This window comes from Orbicella franksi, chromosome 9, assembly GCF_964199315.1.
Source record: "Orbicella franksi chromosome 9, jaOrbFran1.1, whole genome shotgun sequence".
NCBI classification, from domain to species: Eukaryota; Metazoa; Cnidaria; class Anthozoa; order Scleractinia; family Merulinidae; genus Orbicella; species Orbicella franksi.
Window position 1 is genome coordinate 6703427 of NC_138153.1, and position 27699 is coordinate 6731125.

The window sequence follows — 27699 nt, forward strand, 5'->3', positions numbered from 1 at the left end:
GGATACCTTGTTTTGACAGGTGTCAATTGATACATACATACATACATACATACATCACTTTATTACATACATTCACTTTATCATAACATGGATGTCCAATATCAAGGAAGTACACGGTAAACCAAGGCTGCATGTCTGTCAACCTATTATTTGGAGTATGGCCGCCATGTTGGGCAACTCTGTCGCCGTCGTCGCCGTCGTGCGCACGCGCCCACGAGCAATACCGCTAGCCATGATAACCATGAGAAAATCAACTCATAGGTTTCTTTTTTTTTTCCTATATGAGTATGGGGCTCCGCTATTAAAATGGTCGACGACAAATTCAAGTAAAATAAGGAAAGGGTGAACTTATCTGAATTAAGATTTTTCCAATATGTCATAGTGCACCAGCGTTCGAGAATTACACACTGCAATCCAAAATGACCACACGTTCTGTTCAATATCCGAGTTCACCTGGCAAAAAAGGAGATTTTAAAAACATAAAACGAACTATTTTTTTCAGCAACAAATTCGAGACGTGTTTATAAATTTAATAACAGACAATTCTGCAGTGACGTCTTAAAGCAGATATCAATACTGTCAGGTATAATTATTTAAGAAAACACTAAATTTTTGTTGGCTCGCAAATCTCAAACAAACTTCCTGGTTCTGCCGAGGACATTAAAATGGTTAAAGAATTTCTTTGCAAGATACTTTGAAATGTATTGATATGGAAGGAGATTTTATTAACTTTCGACTGAAACCGAAAAAACGGAAAATTTGAGGTGCTGGACTTATTGTAGAGAAAAAGCGTTTCCAGCTATTAGCAAGCAGTGAACTACTCATTGAAACCACTGAGTCCAAGAGCTAAACAAAGTTGCTTTTCTTGCATTGGCAAATTTTCTGTCCTTCGTTTCATAAATTTGCCAGAAACCAAGTGAGGCAAGTTGCAGATAAATTTTTAACACCGGCAAAAAATATTTTAATGTCACTGCTGAGCTTTTGGCGGTACATTTAGACAACATTTCTCAGTTAATGAATAGAAAACTGCGAAGATAATATCTGGTCTATCTGAACCAAGATGTTTGCAATACTTACGTTGTACCAAAGAACATTAGAACCACGCACTGTCGTACAAAATGGACTTGTTTTCTCTCAGCATATCTGTTTTAAAACCTTCATGAAAAAGAAAAGAGGAAGCTTTGATATACTGACTTAAATTGCGTCAGGTTTAGGAATTTGGTCAAAAACAATGCGGAGCCAGCGGTTTATAGAGACATTTAAAGCATAAATGCTATTCAGGCAGCGTTTGAAAGCGCACAAAGCAGTATAAAATTATTATTTTTTGCTACAGGATGACAGTTCATTAGGTTATTTCCCTCAGGATGTATTCAACATGATCTGAAAGAAATTAATTATTTTCTTTCATGGACTGATACTGTAAATGGTATAAGGCAGAATAGTTAAGAAAGTACTTGGCTTCACACTAGAGCTTGTAAGTATAATCTAAGTGCACTTGGAACCTACTTTGATTGTGAAGGGGTAAAATGTGCTTTCTTGGACTTAACTTAGTGACCATGGAAACGTTCGTAGTTCAAAGAAGCCGAAGTACGCCGCCAAGTATGGTCTACACCACACTTGAGAGCACACTTGACCAATAGGAAATGGAAGCCAACTGAAGGCGGTGTGCAGCGTTGCTACAGTTCTAATGAACGAACCGATACTAGTAAACAACTTGCTTGAATTTCATTTTCATAGACAGCCTTAACCATAGGTTTTCATATCATCCGACACAGAAAATGCTCTTCTGCAAATTACAAACCAGCTGCTGTTTCAAGTTTCAACCAGGTCATTTCTTTGCAATCGCACAACTCTGTTGAACATTGGACGAGTCACACGGAAACACATTTCCTAGGTTAGCTAAAGCCCTACAGCAGTTTCTTTGCCGAAAACCGCGTTGTTGAGCCACTCTAGAGAAATACAGAAATATGTCGTTTGTTCCTTTGTTTTGCTGCTATTGCTGTGTTTCTCTTTAGCAACAAAGCAACGATATGCATTTCTTCACGATTTTACTGCCGAACAATCGCATTTGTAATATGTATGAGTTATTTTTCTGCGAAAATGCTCAAGTAATATACTTTGTCATCAGGTGTGATGCCAAATTTTCTAAAGTGCGACTTGAGATTTTCAAGTGCACTTGAGTCAACTGCTTTCTTGAAACTAACTTAGCTTCTAGTGTGAAGCCAAGTAATAATTAAATGACAACAAGCTTATCTGACTATAAGATCTTTCAGATGTCGTCTGCTTGCATCGAAGCGAAGGGTAAAACACCACAATCCAAAATGGCCGCTTTTTCTTTCAATGCACGTGTACTCTGTGTTCAACCTTGGAAAAAAGAGAGGAAATGTCAGTAAATGAAGTAAATCTCCTTTTGTTCAATAGAACAGTCTTGCAGTTGTGCGATGTTGCTATTTTCAGGCATATTACATTGTATTCGCTAGCCTGAAATCAATTGCAAGAGACTAGAGAAATGCATTTTATAGTGATGACTGGCTTTCTTTTCGCTTAGAAAATTTACTGCGTACAAACGTGTCAGGTCTGGGATTCTGGTGGTATATTGTATTTCGATCAATCTTGCTCTGAATTAAATCGTTTACCAGGAAAACGACGAACAAATAACAAAACTACGATGTACTTATCTGAAATCAGTCATTTCCTATAGTCAACTTCCAGGTTACGCTAGAGCCCAAGAACTACAACCTGCAATCCAAAAAGATTTTTATCATACACTAGAACAAAAAAGTTACAAAATTGTAGCAAGGGTCAAACTGAACCATAACAATGCATTTATCGTCATAGCTATCTTAGTTATAACTTTTAAATCAGACTTTGCAACAAGGTCAGATGATACGTGTAAAATAAAGATAAAACAAAACCTAGAATTTACCTGAAATTGGGGTTGATCGCAACATCAAGAGGCTGATAAGGAGAGAACGGAGCTCCAAAGCTGAACACGGCTGCTCATAATGGTTACATTTCCTTCGGATACCCCTCTGTTCGTCTGGTGCCAGAAGGAGAGAGAAAACTGTCAAAAAATATATTCAGTAGGTCAATCTGGTCGGTAGTTAGAAACCGGCCATATAACGTAACATCTGTCCATATCGCCTGCATTAACAAATTTCTTAATGTTCTCCTAGAATTATTTTATTTGAAGTGAGGTAGTTTTAATGTTCTCGCCAGAATTCAAAGCAAGTTTGTTCAAAATTGGTGCTATTCGTCAAGTAATTTCTGATTTCACGAAAATGTAAACCATTATGAAAACATGAAGATAAATGAACAATAACCACAAAGACAATTACAACACAAATCTGCCTTTATGTCTGAAATTCTAACGCAATATTTTGATATTACTTACCCGAAAATGTATCAGAAATCACTCCTGAAGTAAAGGAAAAAGATGGCTGTATAACAACTCAACAAAATCCCTCCCAAAGTAAAACTGACTAAATTAAATCCCAATTAAAACCTTCACGAGCAGTTAGCTCAGCGATTGTATTGAGACAAACTGTTCCTGCATAATCAAATGATTTAAATGCTCAGGAAATATTATTGACGTAACTTTAAAACTGTTGATATTAAGTTAGTCAGATCTTCATACCCTTAGCAACTCAGAGCATCAGAGCAATGGACAACAAGCCGGGTCTAAAACACAAGTCACATTCCACAGGTCAAGAGTAGAAATCCCTACTCTACTGATGAATAACTATGCCAAAAGTTTCCCCTCGATCTAAATCAACATTTTCGCAGAGTGCTAGGTTTAATTAGGGCTAAGAGACTGAATCTTGGTGCTGCTTATTTATCTGTAGCACAGTGACCTGTGCTCTGACCTGTGGAATGTGACCTGCAATTCAGACGCGCCGTGGACAACATAAAACAGGTACAAAAACGACGAACGAGAGAGCTAGTAAATTAACTTATTTCTGAAATGTGGTATTCAATAAGAAACTTTCAAACCTGCTATTCCGATGTGTTTGTCTACACGAACTTAGTAATTCTTTATTCCGAAAGTTTCACACCCTCCCAGTATTCAACAATTTTTTCACTGTGTGGACGTAAAAAATTACTCAACGAAATAGTTGTACTAAACCACTAAACTGCGAGAAAGCACAGGCGTAGCGAAACGAAGCGAAAAGCTGAACATGAAAAAGACATGAAAAGAGAAAACGAAAACGTATACTTATCTGCGAAGGGGAGTTCGTACATCGACGAAGATGCTGGTTCACGTTCACATGACACGACGGTTTCTGACACCAAAATGAACGGGATGTCCTTTGAGACCTCCTTACGTACACGATTAAAATTCATTCCACCTACTAGAAAAGTGTTTGCTGCATTAGAATATTTCATTGAGATTTCTGTGCGTCAAACAATAGAGCATACAATGATATCAATTTAAAAAATATCAAATAAGGCACGCACTCAGTCGCCAGTTATTTTCTTCTAAACAAGTACAGGTATTTCAAATGAAATTTGTTGAATAGTTTTCAAGAAGTTGACTCTTGAAGTCCTCTGTGATGTCACTAAAAACCCCAAGGAAAGACTGAACATGTGTCTTCGGGAGCTTGAAATTCATCACCGCATTTTAAATGCACAACGTGTCTTATTCTCAGTTGTGTTGGCATTTTACAGAGCCAAGCCCTGAAAACTGAAGGTGTGAGGTATTCACCAAGATAGGCACGGAAGGCGTGCTCGGACTATTTGGTGACAACACTGGGACTGTAAAATTGTGTAAAAGCGAAAAATATAAACATATCAAAAATAATTCTGATAAATGTATTTAACATCAATTTTGTCTTGAATTCCAAACATGATTTGTTACCCACAATGCAAGGATTTGAGTCAGAGACAAAACTAGAGGTCCAGAACAATGCTTTTCTCTGACTTTCCCTTAGTAGGAATTAGCAAGGAGTGACAGGCCTGCACAACTTCTAACAGTGGAAACTTTTGTACCATGTAATATATGACCCCTTTAGGAATTAGCAAGGAGCCACCACTAATATCGTATAAAAGAGGTAAATCCCTAAAAGACATACTCGTAAGAGCAAAACTATAAAGGGGTCATATATTACATGGTACAAAAGTTTCCATTGTTAGAAGTTGTGTAGGCCTGTCACTCCTTGCTAATTCCTACTGTGATAAAAATAAAATTTCTCTAACCAAATAAATAACAGATATAGTAACGGTTTCTAGCTTGCCCTCAGGGGGTAGCCCTCCTTTCCACCCATTCATTGACTGACAAGTTTTTAACAAATCCTTTTTCATGGGGAAAATGTCTTTTTCCTGACCATTTCCCGACCTTTAGCAGGGTGTCTAAAAAAACTCGAATAGCAAATAGCGAATAGAGGCGAATAGTCGTCAATAGTCACCGATTTAGGTCAGCACTGATCTGGGTTCGTTGAAACTGATCACGTGAAAAAAAAAAACATAATAGAATACGAATGTGAGGTAAGTGCTCTGTGATTAGTTTATCAACTGAAAAGACACAAACGAGCTGCTCTGATAACCGGTTATAAAAACAACAACATCTAAGCAACATCTTGCGTTAATTAAGTATCCAAACAAGCATGAGAATTTCAGTGAATTTATTACCTTTTCTTCTCAGGACTTAGGCTAGGGCTGACAGTAAGAAAACAGAAAACACAAGGATAACCTAATAAAGACGTATCTACGCTTTTGCAGCGGTGAAAACAGAAGAAATTACGTTTAGAAACACCTTTTGAACTGATAAGCATCTATGCTTTTTAGCGGGAAAATTGGGTACCAAATTCCCCACTATTTGCCACTATTTGTCCACTATCCGCCACTATTCGCGACTGTTCGCCACTATTCGAGACTGTTCGCCACTATTCGCACTATTCGAGACTATTCGTACTGTTCGCACTATTCGCTATTCGCGACTATTCGCTACTCGGGTTTTCCAGACAACCCCTTTGGCAACCCTGCATGTGAATTCGTGTTGTCGGTATTTTCACAACTTTAGCGAGAAACACTTACAATTCTCAGGCAATTACCATTACTGAGAGACATTAAAATCTACTAAAATAAAGTGTATTTGGTCAAGTTCCCTTTATTGATCTCAGTTGAAATGAATTAATACCAAATGACTGGTCTGGCAAAAATATTGGTACGCAAATCAGTAATGACGGATGCACCATTTAGTAACTGTGGAAATCAAGAGAGATTGCATACACTAAAATTCTGTTGGAAAGCCGTCGAATTAAAAAGTTGATTTTTCAGCGTAAGTTGTCAACGGCCGCACAAACGTCTATAGAAAAATACAAATTGAAATATGTGTTTTGAGACAGGTTTCGAAAACGTTTTTTACAATAACTGCAGAAATTCGATCTATCCTTGGAGCATAATCTGTGATTACTGGTTGTTACGTATATACATGTTGAGCATTCAAAAATTGCATATATTCAGAAACTTTCTGATGGAAGACACATTTACAGGTGGTCTCATATGACCTTTCTCCCTTTAGAATTATGGTCTACGGAGAGAGTGTTTTCGTGATCGCGTGATATGGCCATGCATTCAATGTTTGCGGAGGCAGCGTGGCCGAGTGGTTAGGGTGCCGGACTTGAAATCCGGGGGGGCGGGTTCAAGCCCCGCTCTGACCACTTAGCTGGAGTTGTTTCTTGGTAGACCCTAGTTCAACTCCTCGGTCATGCTTGTAAATAGCCAACTGGTCTGCCTCCCCCCGGTTGGGATTTTTAAGCCTATTACGTTTAGCTGATATATTTGTTTCCTTCATTTAAAGTGGCATGCCTGTGAAATAGCTAGGTGTAGCTAAGCGCATTGACCACTATAAACAACAACATTTGACATTTTTTTTTTTTGCAACAATTGCAGCAAATGTAATCAGTAGATCAGAAATTGAGTGCTTTAATTTGGGCTTATAGACTTGAAGTTAATTTAAGCTCATTGACATTTGAGGGACATCAAACATCGGAGAATTGATTTTTATTAGTTGTTGCCAAATAACTCCAACTTGATTTCGGCTGCAAGTCATTGTTTACATGTCACTTTTCAGGGAAAGCGGCCATCTTGCGGGAGTGAGTGAAATGTTATACCGGCGGACAAAAATAGGAAAAACCATAGTAATGTCTAACATAATAACATCTTAAATAGCATTTCCCATTTCATTAAAGAAAGTGTAGTTGGATTTTCGCATATTATATGCCAAAGCTAACTTTAAAACTCATGCAACAAGCACCAAAGTATATTTACGCTCGCACGATTTCTTCTTCATTTTTCTACTTGGCGAAAGGAACCCAGTGAAAAGACACTCGACTCGGTGCGTGTTTTTTTTACGCATCAAACAGTGAAGTTACATGTAATTCGCGATGAATCAACTTTCATATCTTCGATACATTGAAGCAGCGATTTTTAGGATCTTTTGCACATCACGCAGAGAATAACTTGACACTCACTCGTGATTTATATGGCATTTTGGGGGATGACAGCCATTTTGCCGAAGCGCAGAAATTGGGAACTTTTCCGACAAAGATAAAAGATTGGAAGAAACATAAACAAGCATTAAAATCTTACCTTACATTGTCCTTTTAACATGAACAAGTGATAGGCAAAAACCTGAGTACACAACAACGAATTATAACCATGTACACTGCAGCAGTCAAGAGAAAACCGGCGAGCGACCCCGACTACAAAAAATGTTATGTTTACACTTTTAAAGCTCGCGCAAACTTTGATGCGCTGCATTATGGGAAGGACTTCCAGCCCTCTGGACACGAAGAGTGGAACACCACGACGCGAAGAGAAATTTTCCATGGGATTAAGAAGCTTCGACACGAAATTTAATGATCGGTTTTGTCCCCAATCTGTCGCCATAGTTGTTGCTGCCCTACATGCCAGCCGGCATAATGGGCATAAGTGAACAAAAAAAGAAAAAACACGAATGGACAGACTACTTGCTAAACCCATAATTTTCTCAATGAAAAATGCAATTTTGATTACAGTTACCTGAAACTCCAACTTGGTGTTTAGCATAAGGTGGTACTTTACTTTGCCTCCCTGGAAGCCATTTTAACAGCATGGCATAGTCACCAACAGCATGATGGTAACTGAAGCCATGATTGAATGCCACAGGTATCAGGTAGCTCTGAGCAATTGGTACTTTCATCCACACCGATTTTTTTTTAACCCTTTTCCAGTGTAGAATACTATCTGAATGACATGTAGTATGTATGAAGCGCCATAGTGGACAATATTGTTATTCAAGTTATATTATTTTTAATAACTATATTGGGCTATGACAAATACATGAAAGGCTATGACAAATATATTAACGGCTGTAACAAATATATGAAAGGCTATGACAAATATATGAAAGGCTATTGCAAATATATTACCGGCTGTGACAAATATATTAACGACTGTTACAAATATATTAAGGACTACCTCGAAAAAATATTTACGGCTATGACGAATATATTAACGCCTATCTAAATGAAGTTACTGCTATTGTGCCCACTGTATTAATGGCCAGTGGAGTCAACTAGACAAAATGGCGGCGGAGGTGGACGATTTAGAGGCCTTTTTTTCTTCACTCGATTCCTTCGCTTTTTCGTCAAGCTCAGCGAAATCTACACAGTGATAATCTCAATGTTGTAGAGTATTTTGAGCGCAGGTTAGATGATCACGCCCGCGTCATTAGATCCGTTATTCTACAATGCGAACAACAGAGCGCAAGCGAAGACTAAATTCAGCTGTTGGATTTGGTCCATGAAGAAGTCAACGGTTTAAATGATCAGGTCCAAGATTTGTGTAATACACGGAGAAACTTTGCTTCGGAAATGGGATTCTCGTGTCCAGTGGAACAGTCTACAGGGCCAGGCAGGCCAAGATTTCACATTCCCGAAGAGGTAATCAGAGGATTACATGATGTTCATGGCGTTTGGATAGAAGTGGCCAAAGAAGCACGTGTTTCTTACAAAACAATTCTACGAAGGCGACATCAGTATTCCATGGCAGTTAGTAACACAACTGGTCCAAGAATCACTTACTCTGATATTTCAGATACAAGACTTTGTGAAATTATTGGTGAAGTACTTCAAGTAATGCCAAATGCAGGCGAAACGTGCGTAATTGGGTCATTACGAAGTAGGGGAATGTGTGTTCAGAGGTGGCGTATACGGGAAGCGATTTTTACCGTGGACCCAGGTAGCCGTGCTCTCAGGCGATGTCAGGCAGTTGTAAGGCGAACATACAATGTTCCCTGCCCAAATGCACTTTGGTAAGATAAATTCAATTCTTTAATAATTATCCAGATCCTGGAGATAACCCTGGATAGCCAACCGTAAAATTTACGGTGCAACGGTTTGTAAATAAATTACACTTTGGCATTTCATGCTGCAATTGCATTTAATTAAGTGGGAATCTCCACTACTGTAGAACCTTTTAAAGCCCCCCACCCCCTGTCATGTCAATGACATTGCTCTTATGTATTAAGCACCTTAGGGTTGTTTTGCTCTGATTCTGGTTTAGTTTCTCACTGAAAAACCATTATGTCAATTTTAGTGTTGTGACCAACAGTCTTCTTCAATATCTTTAACCTCATCATTGTGCAAGTTGATATGCAACTCTGGTATGCAGTCAAACCTCTATAATGTTGCCAAATTTGCCACTCTCAGGGAAATGGCGAGTGGCTGCTTAAATAGAGGTTGGCCACTTAACAGGGGTTGGACATAAATTAGCACAAGGTGTGGTTAAAACTTAAATTTTTTTTAATATGGACAAGTTTGGTGTCTTGTGAGCAATGCTGCACTTTTATTAAAACCAATCAGAAGAAACGCGACTGTTAAAAACACAATCACTAGACATGCCCCACCTTCGATGGGCTAGCTCCACCAGGGAGTAGAAATACTCCTAGTCCCTTCATGCTTCAGAAACTGGAGATAAGCCCCAGCCTGATGGGCCACTAGGTTCATACAGACTTCACCTTTGCCTGATAACAATGTCTTTTTCACCCTGATTGTCTTGGTTTCTGAAACTGGACTGGAATTTTCAGCCAGATTGAAACCTGTTCCCTGAAATCGCCAATTTCATTTCAAGAAGATATGTTTTGGAAGCTTGACCAAAATCCCCTCCTGCCAGGTTGAAATTTCAGGATGTGCTTAAATTCACCATGTTATCAGCCACTTACACAGTATCATGTACTAGATAAAGACGGCCTGGAAAGAAAAATAAAAATTTAGTAAAAGCCATAAGAGGCTCACTGCTTCCCTACTCCCCACCTTTAGAACAAGCCTCTCCCACTCCCAATTCCCAAGGATGAAACTATTCTTAAGAATTCAGTCAAAACCTCAATTAAGTGGCCACCCCTTATTAAACGACCAGTCATCAAACCCCTGAAATTATTGTCAGTAAAATACTGTATAATAGAACCCCTATTAAGCAGCCACCTTTTGGTCTTCCTGATGAGGGTTTTCTATTGTCTATACTTCTATTTAGCAGCCACCAAAATTTAATACACGTAGCTTGGCTTTCTTTTACAAGATGGGATGATAGATAAAGAGTCCGAAATAGAACGTGACAACTGATAAAAACATTAAAACTGGTGTTTCCATGCTCACAAAGTCGACCAAGGACACCAAGCAATTAACCTGATCGGTTAAAATATTCAAAGTACTAATTTGGGTGAACAGCTTTAAATTTTTGTCCCTGCAGACAGTAGTCCATTGTTAATTTGAGATCAAATCCTTCTTCTGATAGGCTTTAATAAAAGTGCAGCATTGCTCACAAGACACCAAACTTGTCCATATTAAAAAAAAAAATGAAGTTTTAACCACACCTTGTGCTAATTTATGTCCAACCCCTGTTAAGTGGCCAACCTCTATTTAAGCAGCCACTCGCCATTTCCCTGAGAGTGGCAAATTTGGCAACATTATAGAGGTTTGACTGCATACCAGAGTTGCATATCAACTTGCACAATGATGAGACACTAAAATTGACATAATTGTTTTTCAGTGAGAAACTAAACCAGAATCAGAGCAAAAAAACCCTAAGGTGCTTAATACATGATAATAATAATAATAATAATAATAATAATAATAATAATTTTTTTTTAATATTAATAATAATAATAGCAAACTTTATTGAGCACTTTTCCATACAAACTTGAATCTTACATGTGTCTGGTAAAATTCAGAAATTCTGTTGTTCCTTAAGTTTTCGGTAATTACAATAGTAATAATAATATCAAAATAATAATAATAATAATTTATTATCATCATCGTCATATCATATATGTCATGATATCATGGTTACTACAACTAATGCTAATACTACTACTACTACTACTTTTTTTTTTTTTTTAAATAAGGTATATACAAGGTAAAAGTAAGTAAAAGAAATAAACTATTAAAACCTATTTCAACAGTGTTTACATAATGGCTCCCTCCTGGGTTTCAACGTCAATATCGGTATATTACGAGGTAAAAGTAAATAAAAGAAATAAACTATTAAAACCTATTTCAACAGTGTTTACATAATGGCTCCCTCCTGGGTTTCAACGTCAATATCAATGTTCTTAAAGTCACAAAAGGCTTTCCTTCTAGCTCTTGAACCTCTTAGGCAGATTAGTGCGGATCTTAGTAAAGCGAAGGATGTCCTTACTCTTATCCAGGAGATTGTTTTAGCATAATGTTCTCCTTTCTTGATGGAGATCAGCTGCGCCAGTCTGGAATGGTATTGCAGGCACTCGTTTCCCTTGCCGCCTGTTGACGTGAAAATAAGGGGTGTAAAAGTTCCTTGTTCGATATCCAAAACCCGCCTCGCGTAAAGACGCTTCTTCTCGTTCTCATGATTGCGGTATATCTGTTGGAGCTCTAGGTCCCTATACGAATCAGCATTAGGGTGACAAACCCTCACGTCAAAGAATGCTGATCGTTGGTTCTCCCAGAACCCGCGCGCATGAATATCTAATCTCGCATCTGGAGCTCGATTAGAACCTCTTCCCAGCTGTTCACCCGAGATGTCTTGCAGGACAGGCTCAATCTCAACATCGGTACAAACCATATTCAGGAGTTCGGCTTCTAAGTCCCTCAGCTCATTGTGACGTTGGGTAACGAACCCACCTCTCTTGCATATCATTGCGTGGTCCACTGTAAAAGCATCACCGCATACACAGGTGGAGGGGATATCATCGACCGGCCAATCGTAGCGCAGTTTGATTGCATCGCGGAACTCTCTCTTATTTAGATTGAAACCCATTTCGCGAAGGGGGAGTACCGTCAGCCAAACAGATGACCCTTTTTCCACAGCAAGGTCAAGTGCCCGTTGGACTTTCTGTGGGGCTACCCCTCTGATATGCTCTGCCCTGTCTTGGAGCACCGTTGCTCTCTCACTCCTCATTGCCTGTTGTAGTGGCTTGACCAAAGAATCATCCGGCATCTGATGGGATTGAGCCACGATCTGTTGGACCAGCGGGATGGTAACTTTGACGGAGGAAGATTGCTCAAGATTTGCGTCAAGACACGGGTTTGTCATGCCAAGCCCCCCTAGACGGACTGGCAGTGCTAGAATGTCCCTGTCCAGCCGAGTGCACCTATGCTCCGTAATTGCAGGGATGAGCACCTTAGATATCTTAGATCTTAGATCTCCAAAGGCTCCAATAATTCTTGAATATCAGGCAAAGTTCTCAAAAAATAGGTCCATCGGTGCTTGAGGCCAAAGGTGTAAGCAGCATAACACGCTTGAGGCTGAGAAAGAGCAAACTCTGCCAGCTTGGTAATCTCGCTGACCCAGTTGGTCACCTTCTCGCTAACGTATTCCTCTAGATATTCCCGTGAACCTATCACCGCACCCAGATGTTTTTGTCCCTCTACCGTCACATTGACAGCCGTGTCCTTGAACACTTCTTTCACGCTTGCCTCTTTATCTGGCTTTGAGATAATCCAACATTTCTTGGCGTTGGGAAAATAGCCAAAGACTGGGCCAAGGTTGTTGAGGACATCCCACCATTTCTTGATTTCCAGTACAGAGCCAGCTCCACAGGCATCGTCAGCAAACCAGCACTGTTTAATACTGGACGCCGCCTGCAGGCTTGTGATCAGCGGCTGCACACTTAAGGCGTAGAGGGCCATAGCAAGTGGGTCACCCTGTGTTGTTCCTTCAGCTGAAATGATCTCTTTGCCGCCGGTAATAAACAAGCGTGCCGACTTCCTGTAAGTATTGATGACATATGCTGCAATTACAGGGCAGAGAACCCGGATATTATGTAGTGAAGTTGCTCTGTTAAGTGCATTGAATGCATTAGAAGCATCGATGAGCAGTACCGCGTCCGTGTCATCTGCTTCAAATATGGCATGCATAGCATGTATAGCAGCCTCGCTGCCGGACTTTTGACCTGCGCATAGCTGGAGTGCACCACTCGCCTCAACCACGTCTCCCTTAGAAACGTTCATTACACACTTTCCAATAATCCTTCGTATCACCTCGCCGACCCCTATAGGCCTCACTGCACCTTCACCTTTATCCAGGGGAATCAATCGGCTTGCCACCAGTGGCTCTATGGTTGCAGGGTCGATATAAGTTGTACATAGAGTCCTTGTCATTGTGGCTATTGCCTCGCAAAATTTTGTAGACGACTGTTTAAAGGATTTGCAAGCCATCATTCTTCTAAAACCATTAGCGTCAACCCCGCATGGTCCCCCTGATCCCTTTGTTCTTAACGCAGCCTCCCTTATCATCTCACCATTTATCTCTGAGTACACCGATTCAGGGATATCATCATTAATCGGCCCGAAGAGAAGTGAGCCCAACGTTGTTGGTTGTGGGTTTGGATGTTTCTCTTTCAACTGGGCCATGACGTCATCCGTTAGCTCCAGCACGCCCCCTGTTGATGTTTCGCTAAGGAAACGCAGCGCTGAATTGATTTGTCCTTCGAGCACAAGCTTAGCAAATATCTTGGATTTTTCCGGTTGATCAAATGACTTAAGCTTTCCAATACGCCCCTGAAGCATTCTACCTTCGCGTAGCAACTTGCTGATTTCCCCTTCCTTCCAGAGCGCAAGGCGCTTAGATAAGAAATCCTGATGGTCTTTTGTCTTAGATTTCGGGCTTGGCTTTTGAAGTGCAACAGCCAAAAGGACAAAGGCTGCTTTCAAGGATATGTGCTGTTGATCAGAGTTGCTATTCCAGTCATTAATGTGCGATGTAACCTGATCAATAAATTCCTTTCCGGTTTTACCATATGGCACCAGAAAAACATTCTTTCTCCATGTAACAATCTCATTGTAAGCATCTGTTATGATGGAGGTTGGTATAACAATGAGACTGCCATCACTCCGTGTGCCCCAAGTGATCATTGATGGCTTATCAACAACATTGTGCTCTGGCAGACACCCCGGTACACTCACATTGTCTAGATCGTTCTGCTCTATCTGCTTCATTAACTCTGCGCCTCCTGGGATTTCCCTGCAAAAATAAAATCGCAAAAGCTAAAGAAATAGTAGATTAAAAATAATAGTAACATTTAACCATTGTACTAATAGAAATATAGAAAACAGTAAAAAAAAAATATATATATGATAATTAAAAATTAAGAAATACCCCTAATTTGACTTTTAAAATTAAAAATACTGATACTGTTCCTAACTTCATCGGGTAAAGTGTTCCATTCATTAACAGCATTGTAAATAAAACGCTTTTGTCCCCAGGAGCGACGGGATTGAGGCTTACAAATGTTGTCTTTACTTGTCGTATTATACCTATGAATATCTTTAAAACTACAAAAATTAAAATCCCAGTCAATTAAACCATTTAAGGCCTTAAAAATTAAAATCATGCGATGAAAACTTCTTCTTCTCTTCATGTTCTCCCAGCCGAGCTGTACGAGTGCCTCTGTAGCAGATGAATGTATTGGCTTGTCAAGAACAATCCTCGCAGCTGTGTTTTGCAGTATTTGGATTTTATTCATCAGGATTACATTGTTTTTGTCTCCCCATGTAACATCCGCATAGTCTAATAACGGTATTATGGTCGTCTTAACAAAAAGTTCCCTGATGTTCCTCGGAAGAAAACACTTAATTCTTCGTAATAAACCCAATCTTTGCGACACTTTGGTACAGAGGTGTTCTACATGGTCTGACCAAGTCAGATTCTCATTTATGATGACGCCCAGATACTGATAAGAACTCACTCTATCCAACTTCCTATCCATGATTGACAAAGTGACATCATTAAATGAATTCAGCTTCTTATTGCCACCGATGAGCATAAATTTAGATTTCGAGACATTTACAGTCAGTTTATGCTCGAAAAGCCATTGTGCTAGTCTGTCCAACTCACGATTCAGTGTGGTCTGTAATCTATAAGCTGATTCTGAAGAGCAGTATAGAGCAGTATCATCAGCGAACAAGGTAACGCTGCTGTTCTTAAGGGCGTTGGGCAGATCATTGATGTAGATGGTAAACAATAATGGGCCGAGGATTGACCCTTGGGGAACACCAACCGTCACTCTCCTAGTCGAAGACGAAACCTGACCAATGACCGTTTTCTGACAACGAGATGAAAGATAAGAGTCAAACCATGCAAGGTCAGTGCTGGTTACTCCTATGGCTTTAAGCTTCTTTAACATAATGCCATGGTCCACCGTATCAAACGCTTTCTTTAAATCGATGAACACTACACCGTTAACTAATCCTTCGTCCAAATTTCCTAGTACCCCATCGGTAAACTGAGTTAAAGCTAGACTGGTAGATCTTCCACGTCTGAAACCAAATTGGTTAACGAAAAGAAGGTTATTGGAAGCAAGGTAGCCATTAAGTTGAGAATGTACAGCTCTCTCGATCACTTTACTGACGGTGGGAAGGATAGAAATCGGGCGGTAGTTATCTTTGTCACTTCTGTCACCTTGCTTAAAGAGCGCAGTTACTTTAGCACATTTCCATGAAGATGGGAATCGGCCACTTTCCAGGGACAGGTTTATGATATATCGTAGTGAACGAGCGAGTACACTTGCTGAATCTCTGAGCAGGCGAGCACTGATGTTATCCAGTCCAATGGCCTTATTGATCTTCAGCTGACTCAACTGCTCTTCAACAAAGGATATTGTTCCGTGCTGGAGAGAAAAATTTGAGCTGCATGCAAAGCACTGATCCGGCAAAGCACCGCTAAAGGCTTTGGCAAGCTTCTTGCCAATGCTTGAGAAATGATTATTCAAAGTTTCGGCAATGCTTGTAGGATCAGTTTGCAATTTCCCATCAGAAAAGATTGCGTTAATTTCACAGCGATTAGATGGAAGAGTTTCTTTGATCGCTTTCCACATCCTGCAACTTTCACCTTTAGCATCCTCTATTAAACGGCAATAATATTCCGATTTAAGCCTTCTCTCCTCTCGATTTGCACAGTTTTTCAGCTTTCGGTACATTTGCCAGTTGTACTTGGAATTTAAAATTCGCGCCTTCTTTTTATGGTAATCACGATCACGCCGTATCTCTAAAAGCTTTTTCGTAATCCAAGGAGACTGTTTTCCCTTAACTCGTTTTGTCTTCATCGGAGCATGATCGTCGGCAACGCTTTTGAAAAGGCTCTCCCAAAGGTGTAAGGCATCATTAACGTCATTTGTGCTCTCAATAATAGACCATGGAACGTAATTTAAGTCTTTCAGAAATGTATCTTTATCATAGTTTTTGAAACAGCGATACTCGAACACCCTGGGCGGTAGTTTTTTGACACCCCCTTTGATGGTACAAAAAACAACGCTGTGGTCACTTATGCTTGCATCAAGAACATCTGACTGCACGATCCTATGAGAGTTGTTGAGAGCAATGACATTGACACGACAGCGGGTGGGGGGGCTTTAAAAGGTTCTACAGTAGTGGAGATTCCCACTTAACTGAACGCATTTACAGCATGAAATGCCAAAGAGTAATTTATTTACAAACCGTTGCACCGTAAATTTTACGGTTGGCTATCCAGGGTTATCTCCAGGATCTGGATAATTATTAAAGAATTTGAATTTATCTTACCAAAGTGCATTTGGGCAGGGAACATTGTATGTTCGCCTTACAACTGCCTGACATCGTCTGAGAGCACGGCTACCTGGGTCCACGGTAAAAATCGCTTCCCGTATACGCCACCTCTGAACACACATTCCCCTACTTCGTAATGACCCAATTACGTACGTTTCGCCTGCATTTGGCAATACTTGAAGCACTTCACCAATAATTTCACAAAGTCTTGCATCTGAAATATCAGAGTAAGTGATTCTTGAACCAGTTGTGTTACTAACTGCCATGGAATACTGATGTCGCCTTCGTAGAATTGTTTTGTAAGAAACACGTGCTTCTTTGGCCACTTCTATCCAAACGCCATGAACATCATGTAATCCTCTGATTACCTCTTCGGGAATGTGAAATCTTGGCCTGCCTGGCCCTGTAGACTTCCACTGGACACGAGAATCCCATTTCCGAAGCAAAGTTTCTCCGTGTATTACACAAGTCTTGGACCTGATCATTTAAACCGTTGACTTCTTCATGGACCAAATCCAACAGCTGAATTTAGTCTTCGCTTGCGCTCTGTTGTTCGCATTGTAGAATAACGGATCTAATGACGTGGGCGTGATCATCTAACCTGCGCTCAAAATACTCTAAAACATTGAGATTATCACTGTGTAGATTTCGCTGAGCTTGACGAAAAAGCGAAGGAATCGAGTGAAGAAAAAAAGGCCTCTAAATCGTCCACCTCCGCCGCCATTTTGTCTAGTTGACTCCACTGGCCATTAATACAGTGGCACAATAGCAGTAACTTCATTTAGATAGGCGTTAATATATTCGTCATAGCCGTAAATATTTTTTCGAGGTAGTCCTTAATATATTTGTAACAGTCGTTAATATATTTGTCATAGCCTTTCATATATTTGTAATAGCCTTTCATGTATTTGTCATAGCCCAATATATTTATTAAAAATAATATAACTTGAATAACAATATTGTCCAATATGGCGCTTCATAAGTATGCAATATAATCCAAGTTAATATTGCCACTATAAAACAACATTAAAAACTAAAACACCTAATTTTGCATTTCTTCATGTCACCCATCTCCCATCCTGCCAGGCCATCCCACTTTTGTATAGACCAGCAGGTGTAGTAGACTTGAAATCAATGGATCTTCAGAGAGTCTTCAGAACTACTTTACAAACCAGTGAATTTGATTCTTATATAATTGATAGTTACACGTGAAGAAGGTGACATGGCCCAGTGGTTAGGGTGCCGAATTTGTTATGTGGAGGTCTCAGGTTCAAATCCGCCCCTCTGGAGGGATTTCCTCGGTGTCCTGTCAATAGCTCACTGGTCAGCCTCCAACCAGCATGGCTTTTAAAAAGTTTTTGAACAGTATTATTAACAATATTTCCTTCTTCATATATAGTATCTCTAATTAGCACAGCAGTGCTAAATACCGTGACACCTAAAAAAAATATTTATTTTTAATTTGTTATGTGACAAAGAACCATAGCAGCATGAGATTAAAGAGAATGGCTGGCACAACATGGCTCTACGGAATGCCGTGTATCTTAAGTTTATTGCAAGTTTTGTTCTTTTACAGAACGTGAACTTACCTTTTAACCTCGTAGAAAACTCATCAAGGTTAGGGTTGTCTTCACGCTGACTCAAATTCACTTCCACTCCATTGAACTGTGTTTCCTCCCATTTCAGAGATGATCTTACAGGAGAACTGTGTTCATATCGACAGAAGTAAAGTTCTCTGCCAGTCCTGTTAAACATATCTCCTAAATATGCCTAGCACGAAGGTAGTTTTACTAAACAGCATATACAGAACAAGACTACTAAAATGAATGAGGAAGCAAGACGGGTCGGGCTGAAAATCAACAAAGGAAAGACAAAGGTGATGAGGATCAACGGGAAGAGTCAGGAGAAGGTTGCAGTAGATGGGCAAGATATCGGCGAAATTGAGGAGTTTAATTATCTGGGGGCTACCATTTGTAAGGAGGGAGGAGGAATGAAAGATCTGAAAAACAGGCTGTCCAAGGCGAGAGGGACATTTGCCAGACTCAAAAGAATATGGAACTCAAGGAACATCATGAAGAGGACCAAGCTTAGACTGTTTAAAACCTTAGTTGTACCGGTGCTACTGTATGGATGTGAGACATGGAAGATGAACATGGGAGATGACCAACGAATAGATGTGTTTCACAACAAATGCCTCAGGAGGATTCTCAAAATAAAATGGCAAGATCACGTTACCACTAGAGAGCTCCTTGAGAAGGCAGAGACGAAGTTCCTTAGTGAAGAGGTTAAGAGGAGAAGATGGAAGATGATAGGGCATGTCTTACGACAAAACAGAAACAGCCATACCAACATAGCCCTATCATGGACACCTGAAGGAAAAAGGAAGAGAGGAAGGCCTAAGACCACCTGGCGAAGAACAGTTGAGAGAGAGAGGAACAGCGCAGGATGGCGTACATGGGATGAGGCAAGAGCTGCTGCAGCCAACAGAGAAAATTGGAGGCATTCTGTGGAGGCCTTATGTGCCACGAGGCACAAAGAAGCTAAGTGAAGTGAAGTGAAGGTAGTTTTACAACAAAAAACTCTAAATATTACCCATACAGAAATTTCTACTCAGTACTCGTCCGCCATTTTGAATTTTGTAGATTGACCGCTGGACTTCGAGTACCGGCGATTTTAATCGTCACTCAGGGGTCTGGCAGATGGCGGATGACGGATATGCGGATGACAAAATGCGGATGGAAAAAGGCACATGGAAAAATGAGGATGGAAAAATGCGCATGGAAAAATGAGGATGGAAAAGTGCACATGGACTGAAAATGGAAAAATGAGGATGAAACATTGCGGATGGAAAATTGCGAATGACAAATATGCGGATGGTAAACTTCTGGCGAGGGGAATTATCTTACGATGTTTTCTTACAGTTCTAGTTGTCAATAAACCAGGTCAACTTATACTGAATCAAGGCCAGGAGCCGAGGTTCCAACTTTTTATATATAGTCGAAATATATATTTAATCACAAAACAGATCGAAATATTTTTACGCCGGTCCAAGAAAAGGAAGAGACCTGATCGAATAATCACAAACTACACTTTCCTTTTATTATCAGATTCCGTTGTTCTTTTACTTTATCGAAGGACTTTTGCCTTGCTACCCTTATCAGGCGCAAGCCCCTAGGGGGGCCGGGGGCATGCTCCCCCGGGAAATTTTTTCAATTTTAACTACCTAAAATATCCTTTAATTTCCTGGCTTTTTGAGTCAGTCAGACAATATATTTGCCAGTTCCATTCTCCTTGGATGAAGCCTTGCAAATCTGCGAATTATTTCGTCAAAGTCAATGTCCATGTTGTAATGAATGTGCAGCAAGGCAAGTCCTGTCAATCTCGTCTGTAGCATCGTGCTTCGGAAATATGTTTTCAGTCGCCTCAAAGCCATTGCCAGAACGAGTTTCCACTGCAAAGATAAATCATTTGTTCAAGTATTAGAAAGAGGACAAATTTCAGTCCCGACAAGCACGTCTGGGTGTCACGTCAGCCAGGCGTGTGCATACCGAACGAAAATAACTTTTCAGTAAAATCAATTTGTCCACGCCCAACCATTATTAACAAAGACCCGAACTAACCTTTTTTCCTGAAGTAGTCAGTAATTTGTGACATCTTGACGTTGTTATGTATTCCACACCCTTGTTGAAGTCGTTGTCCAACGACGTTGAATGATCATACAGGCTAACCGAGTAGCAGAATTGCACAAATCGCCCGGGGAAATCTAATTTTGGTCTAGACGCCCGCGGCGATGACGTGATGGCGTGACCGGCGTCGGGAGACTAGTGATTTCCCGGCTGTAAAATTTGGCCGCCAGAACGTGTCTATGACCCTTGTCTATTTCCGGTAACTGGCAAAAAAGAATAAATAAAAAATAAATGTCACAACTATTTTCGAGATTTATCTTGCACTTTACTTTTATTAAAAATATATACATATCTATTGATTTTTTTTTTATCATGAAAATTCTGACCGATTTCCGTAAAACGGTGGAAACCGGTATGGATCCGCGCCTGTATTTATTACAATGTTTTTTCTTTACTAGTTACCTCACGCTGTTACATAATGCTGGTGCACACTTTTGTATAATTCTTAACGACTTAATGATTCACATTACTTATATTTCTACGAAAAAAAAATAATGCTATTTATTACAATATATATATATATATATATATATATATATATTTTTTTTTTTTTTTTTTTTTTTTTTTACTAGCTACCACACGCTGTTACATAATGCTGGTGCACACTTTTTAACGACTTAATGATTTTCTTTCTAGTTGATCTGAAATATTGTGTCTAGATTTGGGGAAGCATGCTCATTATAAAAAGCATGTACAAGATAAGAAACAACAGAGAAAAGGCAAAAGGAACAAGGACACACTCACACAAAAACAAACTACTAAGGAGGCCGCCAGTCCAGGTGTAAGGTTTTGGAAAAATAAAGAGTAAAATTAGAAAAAGAATTGAAAGGCAAAAAGGGGAGCTGCTAAAGAAAAGAAGTGGATTGAAGTCACAGTTCATTTGAATAGATTCCATTTCGAATTGTATTTCTTGACAGTGTTTGTCTTATAAGCATAACATTTTTCGATTTCCTGACACCTAAGGAAAGTTTGTGAAAATACTTGTAAATTCGGGAGAGTATTCTTTATTTTCGATGAATAAATGTGATATCTGCCAATTAGAAGTACATGGTGTAGAAGTATATCCTCTGCACTATCAACTAGTCCCAGGCAGATTTGTAGGGTCAAAGAAACGTTCTGTGGCTTTATCTGATGCTGTATCAACCAGTGTTGGATGTTTTGCCAAAAGGTTTGAACGAATTCCCAGTCCCAGAGGAGATGAATCAGGCTTCCTCTTTTTTGTTCACAGAAAGTACATATGTCTGTTAAAGAGAAACCTATTTTATAGAGATGATCATTCGTTGCAATTTTTCTGTGAAGAAGCTTAACTTGGAAAGTCTGAAGTTTGGTTTCTTTCGTGCAATAGAAAGGCAAAATATATGACTTATCCCATTCTATGAAGTTTTCGTAGTTTTCGCAGTCAGCTATCCATTTACTCTGGCTTTTATCAGGCGATGAAGTGATTCTTTTGACAATTAACTTATACGCCTTATTGCAAAAGCTTGAGGACAATAGTAACTTTTGACTACGAGTAAGTTGGTCTTCAGAGTTCACATAGCCTGGTCCTGAAAAGACTTTTTTAATTTTAACAGGGCGGAGACTACACCATAGTACCTTAAAAAGGTGGTATTAACTTTGTAGCGAGATTTAAAATCCTTATACTTTAAAAAGTCAAACTTTTGATCTAGCAAGTCTTTGGCCTGATTACCTCCCGCACGAGACCAATCAGAATAAAATATTGGCCGGTTTTCAATTCTTATAAGGGAGTTGTACCAAATTGGCGCATTGCCGAAGTGTGTTGGGTTTTCTTCATGAATTAAATTTGACCAGATTTCGATTGCTTGCTTGGTAAAAGAGTCCTGAATGTTCAAACCAGCTACATCAGCTTGCTTCAAATTACCAGTCAGAAGAAATTTATCGTCATATTGTTTAATAAAAAAGTCAAAAAATAGTTTCCATTTTGCGTGATTGTTGTCATCCAGATACTTCATTACCCATTTTGAATTCAGAGCATGAGTGAAGGATCGAATGTCTAACATTTTTAATCCAGCATCTTTGTATTCGTTTAACATCACGCTTCTTTTAATTTTATTCCCTCTCCCATCCCACGGAAAATTGTACAGAAGTTAATTTATCTCTTTCAGATAAGATTGCGAAGATGGCAACAATGACATGATGTAAACAAGCTGAGATGCAGCTAAGCTTTTAAGAGTCCCTGTCCATAAAAATGGAAAATAACTCGGCAAGGGTCGGAAATTCGATTTCGCTCATATTTTCATGGTAGATAGGCTAGGGCATGACAAAAACTACTGGATAGTTTTTTTGGCAAAATATCCTTTTATTTCAAAGAAATATGCAAATTACCAAATTCCGTTAAAATCGTCATTTGACGCACCATTTTATTAAGCAAGTTTGAGAGCCTCGCATGCAAAACCACATCATTCTTCCGTCTTTAAAACACTCAAATATTTTGGTGCAATGTTTAAATGTGTACTGGGTTGATTTTAGGGAATGTTGCGTTGTCGTTTTGGGTGCAAAATAATTAAATTTCGAAGACATGTATTTCATTCACTTAAAAGTACTCCGTGAATATAATTAATTTTCACCATGTGCGAAACCTTCAAATGGATCAAGCTTCTGGTGGTTGAATCGCAGAAGGATGGTCTACAGATTCCTGTAAAAATTTCTTTGGGCAAACGATTGTGAGCGACGCGAGAGCTTTTCAAAGTACGTCAAAAATGCAAACATTTGACCATCCGTCGTCAAATTTCAATTTACGGGTTAGACGTATATTTTAGCATGCGCCACATGACTTGACCTATGTTAAGTTGAAATAGACACAGAGCTGATAATTTCGAAATGTTCTAACCTCATTTGCTGTAAAAGGCAGGTCCAAAGCCGATTTGACGTGTTTCTCTCACCATTCGTCGCACATAAAGCAGAAGTTTGCTTTTGTTTACATAACGTCCGTTGTACATCGCCAACTGTCAACTTATTTAACGGTCGAATACCATGAATCTGTGACCCTCTTTCGACACATATGATCACCACTGCATATAAGTCAAAAACGGCCAAGTCATTTGTAGATAGTTGCTTGCTTTGCACTACACCAAACTATTACGTTTGATCAACATGGTTTGATAGCTTGAATCCTTGCATGCAGCGGTTTCTTGTTCGTCACGCAATGTTGTCATCCCATTTTAGGGGGTAGGGTAGGACAATTTCTATCCTAATACGTAAGGCTCCGTAAGGCTTAGAATCACTGGGAGCACACAATCGTGTTGAGTAGGAAGAGACTGAATTGAGAAATGAGAAGAATGAATAGTTTACCATCGCCCCTGTTGTTATCTTTGACTAATGACTAATGACCATAAGATATCGACAGACAATACACATTTGTTTATTAAAGGAGCTTCTTTTCACAACAACGTTGAAGGTTTCGTTAGTTGGCTAAAGTGTGTTAAGGTAATTATGTACTGTGCGCGCTTGTATGAAATTTCATTCCCCTAACTTGACTATGGGATCTATTGGCATACTTTCACTGAATAATGTCACTGATTGATCTAAGGGTATTGTAGGATAAAAAGTAATATTTTCCTTAAAGAACAACTTTCCATGGCTGAACGTCACATTCAATAATAACGACACAACGAGTCCAAAAAGTTCAGTGCAATCTAACGCAGCCCCACACTAATGAGCCTGTTACTCATATGGTTATGACCATTGGTGTTGAATGCCACGCCCCTGTAACTCGAGGCTGTACGGAAGTACGGCGAGGATGTATCGCCACACCAATTGTTACACACCTTGTAACAATTACTCGTGTAACCAGACACGAAGAAGCCACTGAGAAAAGAATGATCACAGATCAGCAGCTGGTAGGAATAACTGTTGCTTGTATCTACACCGTCCCACAATCCATAGGTACTAGCGGTCTTCCCATAGTTCCCAGCGGCGGTTATAGACTGGCTGAATTTTCGCCTGAAGTAGGCCTTGTTTCCAGTCTGGTGATCGATGAAGATGATCTCTGTGAACTTGAATGAACGAAAATGGAAAACTAATAAGACTACAAAACCTAAATGTTGAGAGGATCACTGAGGTCAGGTTTTTGGGGAAACTGTCCACGATTGATCGTGATAGTCTCGTCCCCAGTCCATCTAGATATTTTAAAAGTGGATCAGTCATTATTAAAGCTTGAAAATGTAAACCCAAAAAAGCACTGCAGCAAGGCATAGTCAATCATCATACTTGTGATATTCTTACATTTAACTTTAAAATATACAGTTTTGTAAATGAAGTAAATCACAACCCTAATCCGCGTCGCGTTTCAACCCAGTTTTCTGTCGTGCGCTGTTTTTTTGCGCTGCGTCCCAACTAACTGGACGCCGCCTGGGAGAGGCTGAGGACTGGTACTAGAGAGGACTTAGAAATCGACTCACCGGGATGTTGTTACAGTTGGTCCTGTAGCCGTCACTTCCATAAGGAAACTGAGCGCTGTAGGTGACTTCAGTCTTGGGTTTGACATATTCATCAGTAGTGTAACACATGGTCCATCCTCCATTGTATGACGTCATGTCACAGTAGGCCTGGAATGCATTTGAATGGCTTCCTCCATCCGGGTCCAACCAATACATTCCATCTTGACAAATACCCCGATTCTTGATCTCTTGACAGTCAACGACTGGACCTGGTTACACAGGAAATTATTTTACACATGTTGAACAATCCCTCGACCCCTGATCTCCAAATATTGGATTCTATTTACCCTAGAACGCAGGCTAGAAAGCAAGGAGTGATCTATAGTCATGCGTAAAATGCACAAATATTTGTTAACTTTATAATATCACGGAAATAGACGACAATTAAAGTAAGCAAACATTTTCAGAATTATTCATACTCAGACCAAAATAGACTAATGCCCCATTCACACCAACTAAACTAGTTAAACTAGTTTAACAGGAAGTCTTTTTGAGAAGAAAATTTCAAACTACCTCAGAACTATATTTTAATCTAACAGGTTTTTACCTCGTTAGTAGTAGTAGTAGTAGTAGTATACTTTATTTACCCTCGGATTGTAGAGTAGCTTTAACAGTTAATGTCTCCGAGCATTTCAACAGCACAATGGGCAAAGACCAGACCACAACACCGGGAACGTCGTGCCCTGCTCTTGACGATGAGTGTGTGGGTTCTTTAAAGTTAAGTCGTGGGGTGTGTATCCGTGTATTCGTACGGTGTGAGCAAATAATTTTTAACTTTGTTTATTCAAACCACTTTTCAACATGTTAAGGGCTTTAAGTTCTTCTTTCATTGTGTTTTCCAATATGTTTATCTTGGGATGTGGCTGTTCATCGTGGTAAAGTATGATAATAGAAATTTGGTCACTAGTAATGTAGATCGAAAGCGACCACATCGTGATTACACCCTGAGACATCACAAGTGATCACATTGTGAGATAAATGTCCGGCCATAAAACTTTTTTACTATTATTTTGAGAAACAACACAACGCTTTTTAATGACTGTTTCAGTATCCTAGATCACGCTTCCACCACCTTCCAGCTTAAGATAAAAGAAGCTATTTACATTCAATGCGAAAAACCTACACGAAATCATCAACTTTATCATGTTAATACTTTCCTTGTAATATTTTACGTTGTCATGTTTCCTTTTGTTCTTATAGTCAATTAGCATTTTTCGTACACTATATATTCAACGCTGTACTTTGCAATTCAAACTGAAGATGACAGAAGATTCTGTTGAAACATGTTTTTAAAAAACGTTGTGTTGTTTCTCAAAATTTTAACATGTCTGCTACTATCCAGACCTTTTATTATTATGTAAAAATCATGACATAAATTACCTAGTATTTCGCAGTGCTTTCCACCAAATCCTGCAGCGCATGCGCACTGATAATCACCATCTTCGTACTTGGCCACACATGTTGCACGGTTCAAGCAAGGAGCGCTGGAGCAAGGACTCTGTTGCCGGGGGTGGGGGAGAGAATTCATGTCATTAGAGTTACGTTTTTATGGGAATTTACGCTAGTGTTAATTAAGGTTTCGAAACTTTACGCGACCTAAATTAACGCGAATCAGAAGGAAACAAAGCTTTCTAATGAAGGGAATTAACGCGAAAGAAGAGCTTTAATTTCAGGAATGAGGAAAATCAACGCAACGTATTACGACTTGTTGTATTTATCTGAAATGCTCCCTTACTATGGGGAGCAGGGACGGTGCAGTGGTGAGAGCGCTCGCCTCCCACCAAGGCATGTTGCCCGGGTTCGATAACTGCCCGGCGGTGTCATATATGAGTTGAGTTTGTTGTTGGTTCTCGCCTTGCTCCGGGGCTTTCAATGTTTTCCTCCCTCCACAAAAACCAACATCTCCAAATTCCAATTCGACCAGGAGAGAGGACCCGCGTTAAAACTAGTTGAGACTGATGTGGCTACCTCTCTAAATATTGTAATTTAATTTATTTATAAACAAAAACGCCGCACTTTAACAGCAGCAGCAAAATCACAACAAGCCCCAAGCAACAGCAGCAACAAGAACAATTTATTTCGTCAGTGTAACAACTACTATGTAACAAAAACTTACTTGCCTTTATGCTTAAGTGATGAAACACCGCGTTTTCAAGAAACTTGTCGGAGTTATTGTGTCGATCGCTTGGCAACAGTTCACACAAAGTCCATCCATCTTGATCAGAAAACGCCGCCAGATTGGTTGAGAAACACGAAGAATGGTCAACACAAAGCTTACCGCACTCTCCAAGCTTTTTCACAGAAGCAGACATTAATGTAGTTAAGTTCAGGTATCGAAATTTGTGCACAGCAAATTTGGCGAAAGCGAGACCGTCCCCTGAATTTCGCTTCAAGTTTGTCGTACCATCAACATGAACCATGTTTGCAGAGACACTAAGAAGAAGAATTGCTTCTAGAGAAGCGGAGGCGAAGCTAATCATAGTTAGGTCCAGTTACATCTGTGTTACGCTCTGGTAGCCC

At 39.7% G+C, this 27699-nt stretch overlaps 1 protein-coding gene and 2 pseudogenes across 1 annotated transcript; all 3 read right to left on the reverse strand.

Annotated features, from left to right (window-relative positions):
- LOC145497502 (uncharacterized) overlaps positions 1–27699 on the reverse strand; it is a 111750-nt pseudogene that overhangs the window by 77655 nt on the left and 6396 nt on the right.
- LOC145497124 (uncharacterized) lies at positions 11397–14468 on the reverse strand (annotated as a pseudogene).
- LOC145496859 (uncharacterized) lies at positions 22906–27551 on the reverse strand. Its single transcript, XM_081476624.1, has 3 exons — positions 26560–27551; positions 25141–25388; positions 22906–24735 (listed from the first exon to the last, which is right to left on the reverse strand). The coding sequence occupies exons 1-3, from the start codon at positions 26705–26707 to the stop codon at positions 24376–24378; spliced, it is 756 nt and encodes a 251-aa protein (XP_081332750.1). The 5' UTR covers positions 26708–27551; the 3' UTR covers positions 22906–24375.

Bases quoted from the DNA above. Each gene is read 5' to 3' on its own strand.
- LOC145496859 (XM_081476624.1), bottom strand. From the start codon at position 26,707: ATGAATTCTCTCCCCCACCCCCGGCAACAGAGTCCTTGCTCCAGCGCT. The intron at 25,389-26,559 runs GTAATTTATGTC...CTGTGTAACCAG, and splicing joins AAAGCACTGCGAAATACTAG to GTCCAGTCGTTGACTGTCAA. The intron at 24,736-25,140 runs GTGAGTCGATTT...CGTTCATTCAAG, and splicing joins CCAACTGTAACAACATCCCG to TTCACAGAGATCATCTTCAT.